At 40.1% G+C, this 13,277-nt stretch overlaps 1 protein-coding gene across 3 annotated transcripts in view; it reads left to right on the plus strand.

The window, feature by feature from the left end:
* The first annotated feature begins 2,036 nt into the window (after positions 1-2,036).
* Positions 2,037-13,277, plus strand: part of lhfpl3 (LHFPL tetraspan subfamily member 3) — a 22,665-nt gene continuing 11,424 nt past the window's right edge. Inside the window, exons 1-2 of one of the 3 annotated variants that reach the window (XM_083529077.1) lie at positions 2,041-2,317; positions 2,460-2,864. In XM_083529077.1, the coding sequence (XP_083385203.1) occupies positions 2,462-2,864 (403 nt within the window). In that variant the 5' untranslated portion in view covers positions 2,041-2,317; positions 2,460-2,461. Of the gene's footprint in view, positions 2,865-13,277 lie in introns of all 3 variants that reach the window. The other 2 variants (XM_083529078.1, XM_083529076.1) reach the window with 2 other exon arrangements.

A 13,277-nucleotide genomic window follows, 5' to 3' on the forward strand; every position in this document is an offset into this window, starting at 1 on the left:
ACCTAGTAAGAACTCTTGCTGCGGCATTCTGAACTAACTGAAGCTTGTTTATTAATGATGCAGGACATCCACCTAGTAATGCATTACAGTAGTCTATTCTAGAGGTCATAAACGCATGGACGAGCTTCTCTGCATCAGATATAGATAACATATTTCTTAGCTTAGAAATATTTCTAAGGTGAAAGAAGGCTGTTTTTGTAACTTGATTGATGTGATTTTTAAAAGATAAGTTGCTGTCTAAAATAACTCCCAGGTCTTTTACCGTTGAACTAGTAGTTACAGAACAACCGTCTAAATGCAGGCTGAGATGCTGGAGCTTCTGTGTACTATTTTTTGGGCCGATGAGCAAAATCTCCGTTTTATCAGAATTTAATAGCAGAAAGTTATGGGTCATCCAATCTCTTATTTCTTCAACACACTCAGTTATGCGAGCTAATTGAGCTGTATCGCCTGGTTTGGATGAAATATATAGCTGGGTATCATCAGCATAACAATGGAAGCTAATTCCATGCCTTCTAATAATATTTCCTAATGGAAGCATGTATATTGTAAAAAGCAGGGGTCCCAGAACTGACCCTTGTGGCACGCCATAATTTACTAGCATTATCCTGGATAGCTCTCCATTTAAATCTACGAAATGGTAACGATTGGACAGGTAGGATTTAAACCAGCTTAATGCCTGTCCCTGAATACCGATGTAATTCTGTAAGCGATCGAGGAGAAGATCATGATCTATAGTGTCGAACGCAGCACTAAGATCTAGTAAAACTAATAGGGAGATGAAGCCTTGGTCTGAAGCTAAAAACAGGTCGTTAGTGATTTTAACTAGAGCAGTTTCTGTGCTATGATGGAGCCTAAAACCTGACTGAAACTCTTCAAAGATATTGTTCTCCTGCAAGTGGTTACATAGCTGGGCAGCGACAATCTTTTCTAAAATCTTAGACATAAATGGGAGATTTGAAATTGGTCTGTAATTCGATAGCGTGTTTGGATCCAGATTAGGTTTTTTAATGAGGGGCTTAATAACTGCTAACTTGAGGGATTTAGGGACATGACCTAACGATAGTGAGGAGTTAATAATATTTAAAAGAGGCTCACCAGCTGTATATAACACTTCCTTCAGTAGTTTAGTGGGAATTGGATCAAACTGACATGTTGTTGATTTAGCTTTCATAATAGCATCATACAGCTCTTCCTGTCCTATACATGTAAAACAGTGTAGTTGTGGGGTTGTAAGTACGATTGTGATAAGTTAGTAACCAAATTAATAGCAAGTGTGGAGAAACATTATTATATAACTAAAATTATCCTTTGTGTTTTGTACGGAAGATGGACATATATTTCTACAGTTTATTTTCTCTGCTTTGAGAAGTAGCACTTTTTCTAAACGGCGCCATGTACTGTAATACCGCTTCTAACCACTAGGTGGGAGAAGATTCCATAATATATCTATGTGTGTCATGCTGGGGAGGATGAACCGGGATGGGGAGGATGAACCTGGATGGGGCGGGGGGGGGGGGCAGATTTGAGAGCGGATGGAGAGGGGCAGGGGGGTATTTTATAGAGAGGTAGTGCGCGCGACAGACAGGGGGTTCTTATTGGTCTGGTTTTTATCCAAGGGGCGTTTTTTCTTCTGTCCGTCATAAGGACCAGACCGGAGTGTATGAGTGTGTGTGTGTGTGTGTGTGTGTGTGGTGCTGAGGGATGAGAGATGGACACTGGGTGCGGGATGCGCGCGCGGCAGACTGCTGACGTTAGTGTACATGTAATGATCATTACTGCTGCTGGTGGTTCACGTCCTGAAGACACCTGCTGAAAAGCCTGGGAGATCGTGGATGTTCAGACATCATAATTCCCTTACAGTAGAATAGTCAGTAGCGCGCGCGAGAGAGAGAGAGAGAGAGAGAGAGAGAGAGAGAAAAGAGAAGAGAAGAGAAGAAAGAGAGAGAGAGAGAGAGAGAGAAGAGAAGAAAGAGAGAGAGAGAGAGAGAGAGAGAGAGAGAGAGAGAGAGAGAGAGAAAGAGACAGACAGAGAGAGAGAGAGAGACAGAGAGAGAGAGAGACAGAGAGAGAGAGAGAGAGAGAGAGAGAGAGAGACAGACAGACAGACAGAGGCGTCTGTTATCAATGCGGCATAATCACTCGGGGCGAGGAGAAATGGAGCAGGACAGGCTCTGAGGTGGACATGGACATGTTCTTTTGGGAGACGGAGCTCCTGATCATTTTCTCTACCTGCTCCACCAGGTCTCCACCTGTGTGAGGTCACGGAGAGCCGGCGCGCGCGCGCGCTCTCCGCATGAATCACGCGCACTGACAGGTAGACAGACCCGCAAGCCGTGTGTGCGTGTGTATTGCGTGCGTGCGTGCGTGCGCGCGCGCGCGTGCGTGTGTGTAGGATTTTGTATTATTATTATTTAGAGACACATTCAGGCAGAACCCCCACCACCACCACTTTGCAGAGATGCTTCCTGCGTCGGAAGCCGCAAAGATCTACCAGACGAACTACGTAAGGAACTCGCGCGCCATCGGCGTGCTGTGGGCAATCTTCACCGTGCTGTTCGCCATCGTCAATGTGGTGTGCTTCATCCAGCCCTACTGGATCGGCGACGGCGCGGAGACCCCGCAGGTGGGCTACTTCGGCCTCTTCCACTACTGCATCGGCAACGGCGTGTCGCGCGAGCTGGCCTGCTACGGCACCTTCTCCGACTTCAGCTCCATCCCGTCGGGAGCCTTCAAGGCCGCGTCCTTCTTCGTGGCCACCTCCATGGTGCTGGTGCTCTCCTGCATCGCCTGCTTCGCGCTCTTCTTCTTCTGCAGCACCGCCACCGTCTTCAAGATCTGCGGCTGGATGCAGCTCGCGGCAGGTCAGAAAAAAAACACCACCCAAATCTTCTTTGATTAAAGCCGCAGTATGTCATTTATCCAGTCTAAAATATTCCCACATTTGCTGCAATCACAGGACTGGCGGGAATAAAAACTGCATTGGATTCATGATATTACAACGTAACAATTTTCCGGCCCAGAAATTCATTCTAGTAACCGAAACACATCAGACGCAGCCAATTAAAGCTGCAGTCTGTCAAATCTTCCCTCAAAATATTTATACTTTTTTCAAATTTTTTTTCACATCACTGAAAAATCAATAGTTCATGAAGATTTCATTAAGATTGAAATTAATTCATTAAATGTTTCTGGTCCAGAAATGTGTCATATTTATTACAGTAAACTGCTTAAAGCTGCAGTATGTATATTTTATAAAAAATTTTAGTCTTGTTGTAATGATAAAGTTAAAAGAACATGATTTATGCAGTGTAACAGATCACCTTTGGGGTTTTTTTGTTTGTTTGTTTGTTTTTTTACAGCTGTTTACATTTTTTTTGGTTCAGAATTGAGATTATAATATAATATTTTTAAAGCAACAGTATGTCATTTATTCACACAATTTAATTTATATTTCTAGAGTTGCTGTAGTTAAAAATGTTTCTGGTATAGAAATGTTATCTTTTAATAACAATTACAGCTGATTAAAGAAGCAGTATGCAAGTTTTTGAAAATAATTGTAAAAACATGAGCAGTTGTGGGGTATTTTTTGCCCCTGTGTGCATTTCCTGGACCAGAAATGAGTTGCTGTAATGCTTTAACGTTGCCAAACCTGTTTAAAGTTGCAGTTTTAATGATATTATAATGTAATATATTTCTGGTCCAGAAATTGGTCAGATGTTAATACCAGTTATAACTAGTTAAAGTTGCTGTAATACCTGTAATATTTACCCCTAAATCTTTTTAGCCCTGTTGTAATAGTATGACTAATAAAAATATAACAGATAAGATTATCATAATAAAAACCCCCATAACAATTTTTCAGTTCAGAAATGATAAAATGTTAATGACAGTCATAATTAGTTAGATTTATTTATATATATTTACAGATCCATAACAATTAAGAATGAATATGGATCAAGAATATGGATCATGAATCAACAGTGTAAAAAATCTCATTAGCCTCTGTTTCAATTTGAAATAAATTCCCTATAACATTATAACATCAGTTTAAAGCAGCAGTATGTCATTTAAAAAATGTTTCATGACCTGTGAAAATCGTGGCTAAAGAGTATTACAATACGATGTACATGACCTTATTAGCTGTTTCTTAAGATCATGTTTGTATTGTTCGGTCCAGAAACGAGTCACATGATTAGAACAGTCGCATCAAATAGAACAGTGAGAAACTAGTTCATTATAATCATATGACTAAAAAGAAACTTCAGCGTTAATGCCGTTAGATCGTAACAGATCATGTTCGCTTTTTAAGCCGCTGTTTACATTTTTCTGGTCCAGAAATGAGTCACAACTGTTTAAAGCAGTCTTTGATCATAAAATATAAACACTAAAGACTAAAACCTGTGCATTTTATAAATAGCTTTTAAGCTCCAGTTTACTTTTGTTTCTGGTCCAGAAACACCACAAATGTTTAAAGCAGCAGTATGTCATTTTTGAAGAAAAAAAAACTAATCCGGAGCTGTAGCAATCACTGGACCTTTCTGATTATTTTATAGAACATCAGATCTTAATTTCTTTTTGCCTCCTTTGTGTTTACATTTTTCTGGCCCAGAAATAAAATACAAATCTCAAAATCTGCAGTTTGTTAAAAAACATCTATACCTGTGAGAGGTTTAGTTGAGTTTTTTTTCGGTTGTGAAGATTCAATGCTGATGAAGCTAAAGGAGTAATGGAAGTCTATAGGTACCAGATTAGCATCATTTCGATCAAAGAGCCTCATCATGACCTTTAAAATAAATAACACCACATCCAGAACTCATACGTACGAATGAGTATGCACACATTTTCACCCCCACCAGTAGAAACACTTGGTTTCTAATTGCAAAATGATACATATTTATAAAATGTTGTAAAGTGAAATGTGATTGTGTCTTTGCAGAACATCTACATTTCTAGATACATTGATGTGCTAAAGTTTGTATGTGTTCTTATATTGAAAACATTCGAATGTACTTCTCTTATTATTATATTTGTTACACTTTATAGAAACCTATAAGTGAAGGTGGGGGTAAAAGTTACTGCCCCCTGTGGTAAAAAGTAGAGACGCATGGCAGAAGCTAGGAAGCTCCATTTCACTGCAATATCGTGTGTGTGGTGGAAACATGAACCCGAGCAAGAGATAACAACTTGTGAAATAATGGCATAAGAATTCAGAATCCTGGATTCTGATTGGTCATAATGTGTTTATCATCATTATCATCATTTTTGATGTATATAACAGCAGGTTTATATCGATGTGCTCTGGGAAGTACATTATTGTCTCTAAAGCAACATCTCATTCAGATGGACTTGTACCTTTGACATATTTTGTACTGGTGTGAGGGTGTTTCTGTGGGTTTATGGAAGGAGTCTCCAGTCTTAGTGATTAATAGCAGTCAGAGTTAAAGCCATAACTTTGATGTTGCGTTTCACACACATACTGAATTTATTGCACGACTTCCGTATTCTGGTTGCCATAATAACTGTTATCACAGGCGGTGCTGATGGCGTTCCGATTTTGACGACAAATCAGGAAGCCGATCGAGTGCTTTGCTGTCTTCATTCCCATTGGTTTGTCGCTTTGTATTTGCGAATATCACTGGACACGCCCACTGTTGCACATGGCCACATGTCGCTCTAAAAGTCAGCTGTTATTAAACACGGAATGAACTCGCGCTGGTATTTAAATGTAGCTATAAACATAAATAATAATGTTAGTGACTGTTGGCAATGACTGTGCTGTAAAAGGAATAAAACGATGAGCTGTTACAGGAAAATAATTATTCAAACGGTGACTTTGCTTCAATTTGGAACGTCACCGTTGATGAATTTCAGCAGAACACAGTGTTTTATTCCTTATAGAACACGTGTGACTGGTTATCGAACAGCTGTCTCTTTTATTCTTCACATCTGCTGCTCCTGGTGTGAACATCAGGGAAGGAGAGTCCTCCAGGTGTTCAGTTTAAGCTCTGACATGTTTTTAAATGACTTTCCTGTCTGTGTGTGTGTGTGTGTGTGTGTGTGTGTGTGTGTGTGTGTGTGTGTGTGTGTGTGTGTGTGTGTATCATCCCATTACACAATCTCGGAGCAATTTTCCAAAGCTGCTACTCTAGATGTTCATTTCTCTCTGAAAGGAATCAGCCTATCAGTGATCTGTGATGGTTATAGCCACCCACCCACATCACATTGAACGTGTTAAACCCTTTAATGACTGCTTTTTTTTTTAAGTAAACATATATTTGTTACATTAAAGTATGAAGTCTCCAATGCAAAAGGACATTTTCTGGACAGAGGAGTGTGTCTTTGCATTGTGTGTTGTTTCTGGCTCCGCCCACATTCCTGCGCTGTAACACCTCTGAGACGTGAGTCATGAATCAGCTGAGTGCTGATGATCACAGCTCTTGAGTTTCACACTGTACCTGTGTGTCGCTCTCAGGCTTGTGCGAGGCTTTCATAAGAGGTGACGATTCATTTTCTCTGGTTTTCTCACCAGTATAAATCTAATGCTGCTTCCACTTCAGTTTAACAGTCATGACAGTTTAACCACAGACTAAAGGGATTTAAATATTTATGACAAATCATCTGTCCAATACTTTAATCCACACCAAAGACATACTTTGGGTAGGTGACAGGATAGGACACTAGATAGGGCACAAAGTAGGGTACTGTAATTTTATACTGTAGGGAGCACAGTGAACAGGCGCCATTTTGGAATTCAGAGTATCTAAAAGAGAGCATATTTGAGGTGGGTTGCATTTTGAGAGAACCTGAGAGAAATATTTTAATTAATTAACATTGAAATGAATACAAATAAATTTCAGAGAAGTTTTCTGATTAAATGAAACCTCACTGATTTACAGCCCAGAGTTTCTGCCATTTCATTTCAAAAAATTATTTTTGTAGCGGTATGAGATCATCAGTGCCCCCTGCTGGCAGACGAAATACGATCGAAACATTCAGCAGGCCCTAATAATTTTTTTTAAAGAAAATGGGTGGAGCTTATTGCTTGTTTGTGGTCTGGAAAATGTTTATGCTCACTTCATTCGTTAAAATTAAGGTTTCTGTTTTTTAATAAAACATCTTATATAAACTTATATAAAATATCTAATATAAACAAGGAAACTCGCTCCGCTGTAGTGTGACATGCTAACAGTTTGCTAATTATCACAAATTAATTACGATTCCTCCCTGAACGATTTTGAGCATTGGCTCTGGTATTAACTCCTGTCCCGGTTTGTCCTTTTGTGATTCAGCTTGCCCTCAGCGCTGACCCTATCAGAGGTCCGCCGTTAGCTGTTAGCACAGAGCAGGTAATAATAGCCGTGCTCTATTAACCCCAGCAGCCCTAATCTGCTCTCAGTCCGCAGGTTTATCCTTCTGCACTAAGGATTAACGGGAGACCTGATGTTCCACGATCGAGGTCACACTGCTAGATGAGTCCAGTAAAGTCATTTTTTATGTGTGTGAAGAATTAGAGTGAATCCAAGTTACAGCTAAAGAGGAAATCACATGCACTGGACTGTTATTTGCTCACTTAGGACTGTACTCATTTACAGCAAGTCTGACTAGCCTGCTAGCTGTTAGCCTAACTGTAGCCTAGTCTATACTGGAGTCACACAAAGACTCACTAAAGGCTTTGCCATTGTTTGTACCATCTACACAAGAAGGAAAGAACATTCTTACAACATTCGGAAAACATCTGGAGAAACAGGTCGCTAATGAGCGTTAGCAGAGCGCTGCTATGCTGTGATGTGTCTAAATGTTAGTAAATACTGAAGAAACGCCGTGATGTAGTTATGGTTTGCTTTAGAACATTTTCAGAATGTTCAGCAAATAAAGAACTTTTACAAAGGTCAGGTTGTAATGTTTCAGAAACACTCAGAAAACGTCTGCTTCAAATAGCACTTACTGTAAAAACTGTTTTATTCAGAACCGAATTAGAACATTTACTGATCAGGTTTTCTAAAAGATCACTTTTGTATCATCCAGACAACACCTGCCCTGTTCAGTACATATTCCTTAGAAGATTTAAAGTTTTAAAAATAACGTTCCTGCAATGTTAAAAAAAACATTTGTTGTAGTATATGTTTGCACCAGAACGTTATTATAAAGTTATATAAATGCTGAAGAAATTTTCCTGTCTTGTCAGTCTCAGTGAAGGGGGCATGGCCTCTGTGTGTCCCTTCAGTCTCAGTGAAGGAGGCGGGCCTCCGTGTGTGTCCCTTCAGTCTCAGTGAAGGGGGCGTGGTCTCAATGTGTACCCTGTCAGTCTCTGTGAAGCAGGCGTGGCCTCTGTGTGTCCTGTCAGCCTTAGTAAAAGGGGTGTGGCCTATCTATGTGTGTGTCCTGTGAGCCTCTGTGAAAGGGGTGTGGCCTCTGTGTGTGTGTGTCCTGTCAGCCTTAGGAAAAGGGGTGTGGCCTCTGTGCCGTATAGCTTGTGTCTAACCTCAGCTTGAGAACGTTCAGGAAACCATTGAATAGGTTTGAAGTCAAAATACAATGTGCCTGCATGTTTGCAAAACATTTTCTAAAGTAACGATTTTCTTCAGTTGGTTTTTGGGCCAATTATTCACACGATTTCTCCGATTATGGAACATTATTGGGATTATTACATATTAATGCTCTTTCAGCTGAAATATTCAATGCTAATCAACAATCAGCTAGCAAAATGAGAGCTAAAGACTGTGAGTGTGTGTGTGTGTGTGTGTGTGTGTGTGTGTGTGTGTGTGTGTTTTAAAGAGCAGACGGGGGGTAGGGGCGGGTGGGTGCACAAAAACCATGAAAAGAAATTTAGGAATCGTCTGTGGACGTGTCCTAAAACTAGATGGAAAGTTGGACTCGGGCTCTGCCTGATTAAAAACGTTCACATCAACGTGCCAAAAAACTGCAGCGTCGTCAGCCAAACTCACAGCGGTGATATGGAGCGGGCCGAGATTAGCGTAAATGCTCTCCGACAAAATCGTTTGCTAAACATTTACTCAACTCAGCGTGGGGAAGGAGGTTCCAGGCTTCACAACACAACCGAGATGTACATGGTGCCAATATTTATGACACATCCGGGTTTCAATCCTGTCAGTCTCAGTGAAGGAGGCGTGGCCTCAGTGTGTATCCTGTCAGTCTCAGTGAAGTAGGCGTGACCTCAGTGTGTATCCTGTCAGTCTCATTGAAGTGGGCATGGCCTCAGTGGGTATCCTGTCAGTTTTAGTGAAGGGGGTGTGGCCTCAGTGTGTATCCTGTCAGTCTCAGTGAAGGAGGCGTGACCTCAGTGTGTATCCTGTCAGTCTCAGTGAAGGAGGCATGGCCTCAGTGTGTATCCTGTCAGTCTCAGTGAAGGAGGCGTGGCCTCTATGTATCCTGTCAGTCTCATTGAAGGAGGGCGTGGCCTATATGTGTATCCTGTCCGTTTTAGTGAAGGAGGGCATGGCCTATATGTGTAACCTGTCAGTTTTAGTGAAGGAGGTGTGGCCTTTATGTGTATCCTGTCAGTTTTAGTGAAGGAGGTGTGGCCTTTATGTGTAACTTGTCAGTTTTAGTGAAGGAGGTGTGGCCTTTATGTGTATCCTGTCAGTTTTAGTGAAGCGGCATGACAAAGCTTGTATACCGGAGGTCTTATTAGAGCAGACTGGACGTGTTGCAGTGTTTGGGACAGAGCTGTTTATCTCAGCTGCTGTATGATGTGTTGTTTCTTCATCCTGACTGATTACAGTTGAAACACAAGAGCAGCTGGAGTGAGTTTAATGAGGAGTGAAGGACAAGAGTTCCTATTTGGAATTAGGAGCACGAGTGTAAAGAGATTCTCCTCACACACTCTGTTTCTCTCTCTCGTTTATAATCCCGTCCCAGCACCGGGCGCTCTAATCGCATCGCTGCCGAAACACTAGCACGCCATGTGTGATGGAAAAAGATAAATAAATAACATGTTTTTCATCGTTTAGAGTAAAGACTCCAATCAAACCAGGAAAGCAGGAGGAGTATTGTGCAGAAAAACTTTGTGCAGAAACGTTGATCTCGGTGAGTTGATTATCAGGGAGAAATAGAGAGAACAAATAGAGAGAACGATGGAATGAATGAATGAATGAGAGGGGGATTGTTTAGGTTATGTGTCCTTAATGACCTCTTAATGAGCTGTTTCTATTAATTCTTTTTGACTAGTTTGTGTGTTTATACCCCTATGTGGCACTTATCTCTGTCGATATCAAGTTTGACAGCATCAGTTTTTGCAAAATAATCTACACAGTTAGATGTTCACTGGAATTATCTGCCAAAATCCATACAGATTTTTCCGTGTATCGTCCGTTTCTGGAGTGACTGAAAAGATCCGCTTTCATTACGAGAGCGGCCACTAGAGGCGAATCACTGATTATTTTCACACGTGAGGCTGCGTGCTGCACGGAGCGCATCATATTATATTTATTAGTCATAATTCATTAATTATATAATCATATTTATTAATTCATTTTTTCCGATTTATTTCCTTTAGCACATTTTCATGATTTAGTATTTTATACAGTATCAAGTCAAGTCAAGTTTATTTGTATAGCGCTTTTCACAACAGACATTGTCTTAAAGCAGCTTTACAGAAATCAACAGTGAAGGTGAAGGTGTGCGTTTGTCCCTGATGAGCAGCCGTGGCGACAGTGGCAAGAAAAAACTCCCTTAAATGTTATGAGGAAGAAACGTTGAGAGGAACCAGACCCAAAAGGGGAACCCATCCTCATTTGGGTAACATCAAGAGTGTGATCATTAATCTTTCAACAATACATATCCATTTTTAAAGATATTGGTTGAGATCCAACCTAGCTGTCAATACCTGTGACTTTAAAACAGTAAGGAAGGGGTTTGTACCACATACATATTCATTCACATTCATTACAATTGGAAAAGTACCAGGAGATTTCCATTACTTGGTTTTTACAATCTCTATACTTAGAGTTTATCTGTTGGTGTTATCTGTTAGACTGTTAGTCACGTTTCCTGAAATTTAAGATATTTAAAGAATCTGACGCGATCACATCATCGATTCCTGATACATCGTTAGTCATCTCCAGGACGCTGCAATGGCTGAGCTGCATTACTGAGATTTGTGGGTGTGGCTATTATGTGCACATGTCATGAACATCTTTGCCTTACTATTTAAAACATAACTTCTTTCTCTTCTTCTTCTTATTTCTGCACTGATTCATTATTTTAATTCAAAAACTTCTGTGTGGGTTTTGTGTAGAGTGATTGGAACAGTTCTCCCGCAAAGCATGCTGGGAAAAGCTCTCATCATCATCATGAGAGACAGAGAGAGAGTGAAAAGAAGAGGAGAAGGAAGACAATGGGGTAGAGAGGAAGAGAAGGAGGATGATGAGGAGGGGATGGAGGATTAGGAAAAATGATAGGATGGAAATGAAAAGAAAGAGAAGGTTGTAATGGATAGGAAGAGGAGGAGGAAGAAGAAGAGGAAAAGTGTGAGAAAAAGAGGGAGGATAAAGAGAAAGAAGGATTAGGAAAAAATAATGAAGAGGAGGTTGATAAAGAGGAGGAGGGTGAAGAGAAAGATGATAAAGTGAAAGAGGAGAATGATAATGAAGAGAGGGAAGAGGAAGAAGAAAGAGAGGAATAGGAAGATTAGGATGCAGAGGATGAGGAGGAGATTGAAGGATGCAAAGGTAAGAAGAAAAGGGATGAAGAGGAAGAAGGGAAATAGAAGGATGAGGATGATGAGGAAGAGGGGAAGGATAAGGAGGAATAGAATGATGAAAATGAAGAGGATGCAGAGGAAAAGAAGAAAAAAAGAAAAAAAAATTGCTGAAAGGGGAGAATGGTAAATAGGAGGAGGTGGAGGAGGATAATGAAGAGGAAGAGAAGGAGGATAAGGAGGAAGAGAAAGATGAAGAATATCCTGGGATGATAAAGAGATGAGGGGTGGATGAAGGGTGATAGCTTTAGTAATCAGTATAAATAGAGAAGTAGTGATGTGAATTGAATTGTAATCCCTCAATGGCGACCTCTAGGGGTCAATCATTACATTACACAGTTCTATAAAGTTCAGTGGGCGTTCGACTGTCTGCGTTAATCTGCGTTTTCTCTACGTTTTGTTCTTTTGCGCAGACGGAGTTTCTGAGTTTTTTGAAAACACTCTCCCACATGTATACATTTAAAAACTATGGACCGAAAGAGAAATCAGAGATATTCAACAACGATTACATATTTTTTGATGCAGACATGTAACCTGTTCCACTCAAGACAAGCCACTTTAAAGTCTCACGTTGCACTCGAACATGACTCCACATCTCCGCTAGACACATCCGCACTTCTGGGAGAGTGTTCCTTGGATAGTGTTCTGAGGATAGTTTTCCTGGTATAGTGTGCAGTATTTATGATACATGTATTTCAAATATAAAATAGGATTTGTATTTGAGAGAGTTGATTAAAAACGGCTTCATATTGTGTATCAAAATACTTTGGTGTTTAGTATTTTTGTGGTTTACTGTAAAATACTTTGTAAGAAGTTCTACATGATGACATCATAGAAATGCGGCCTTTGATTGGTTCCTACTCAGTATTTTGCTGACTTGTTGAGATCAGAACAGAAAATTGATCCATGTGGAAGAAGGTGGTGAAGGTCAGAAACCTGCAGCTGCCAGCGCTCAAGTAGGGTCTGTTGATTGGTAAATAAATATTTGATTGTTGAATATTGTATCCTAATTAAAGTAGCTGTTTAATAGGATCGTGATTTTGTACACTATTGTATTAACGACTGCTGACATTAAAGGTTTGTGAAGAAATTTCATGCTTCCATGTAAAAGTATTTTTTAGTATTTTTAAAATACAGTAGTTTATCAGGATACATGGTGTGGCTGCTTTACTTTGTAGTTTATTTAGATACATGTAAAGTAAAAGCCCCTCCCTGGTTCTAAGGATAGTGTTCCTGGGATATACTGTGGATCCGGACAGGATATTAAATATAAGAAAGGTATATTATACTGTGAATGCTAGAGAACTGTGGTACTACAGTTATGTACTGAGTGAGAAGATGAGTATAATCAGCGATTCTCTGCTCGTCCTCTGTCTTCCAGGATTAAAATATAAAACTTTCATTTAATACAAATTAAACGAGGTCATGTTTTTATTATAGATTTCCAGCCGAATGCTGGCACTGAGAAGATGTAGATCTGCCTGTGGAGTAAATCTGTCCACGTGACTACGTCATAAAATAACCAAAGAAAAAGAAAAAAACAATAGAAAACAGT

This window comes from Silurus aristotelis (genome assembly GCF_946808225.1).
Source record: "Silurus aristotelis genome assembly, chromosome: 24".
NCBI lineage: Eukaryota > Metazoa > Chordata > Actinopteri > Siluriformes > Siluridae > Silurus > Silurus aristotelis.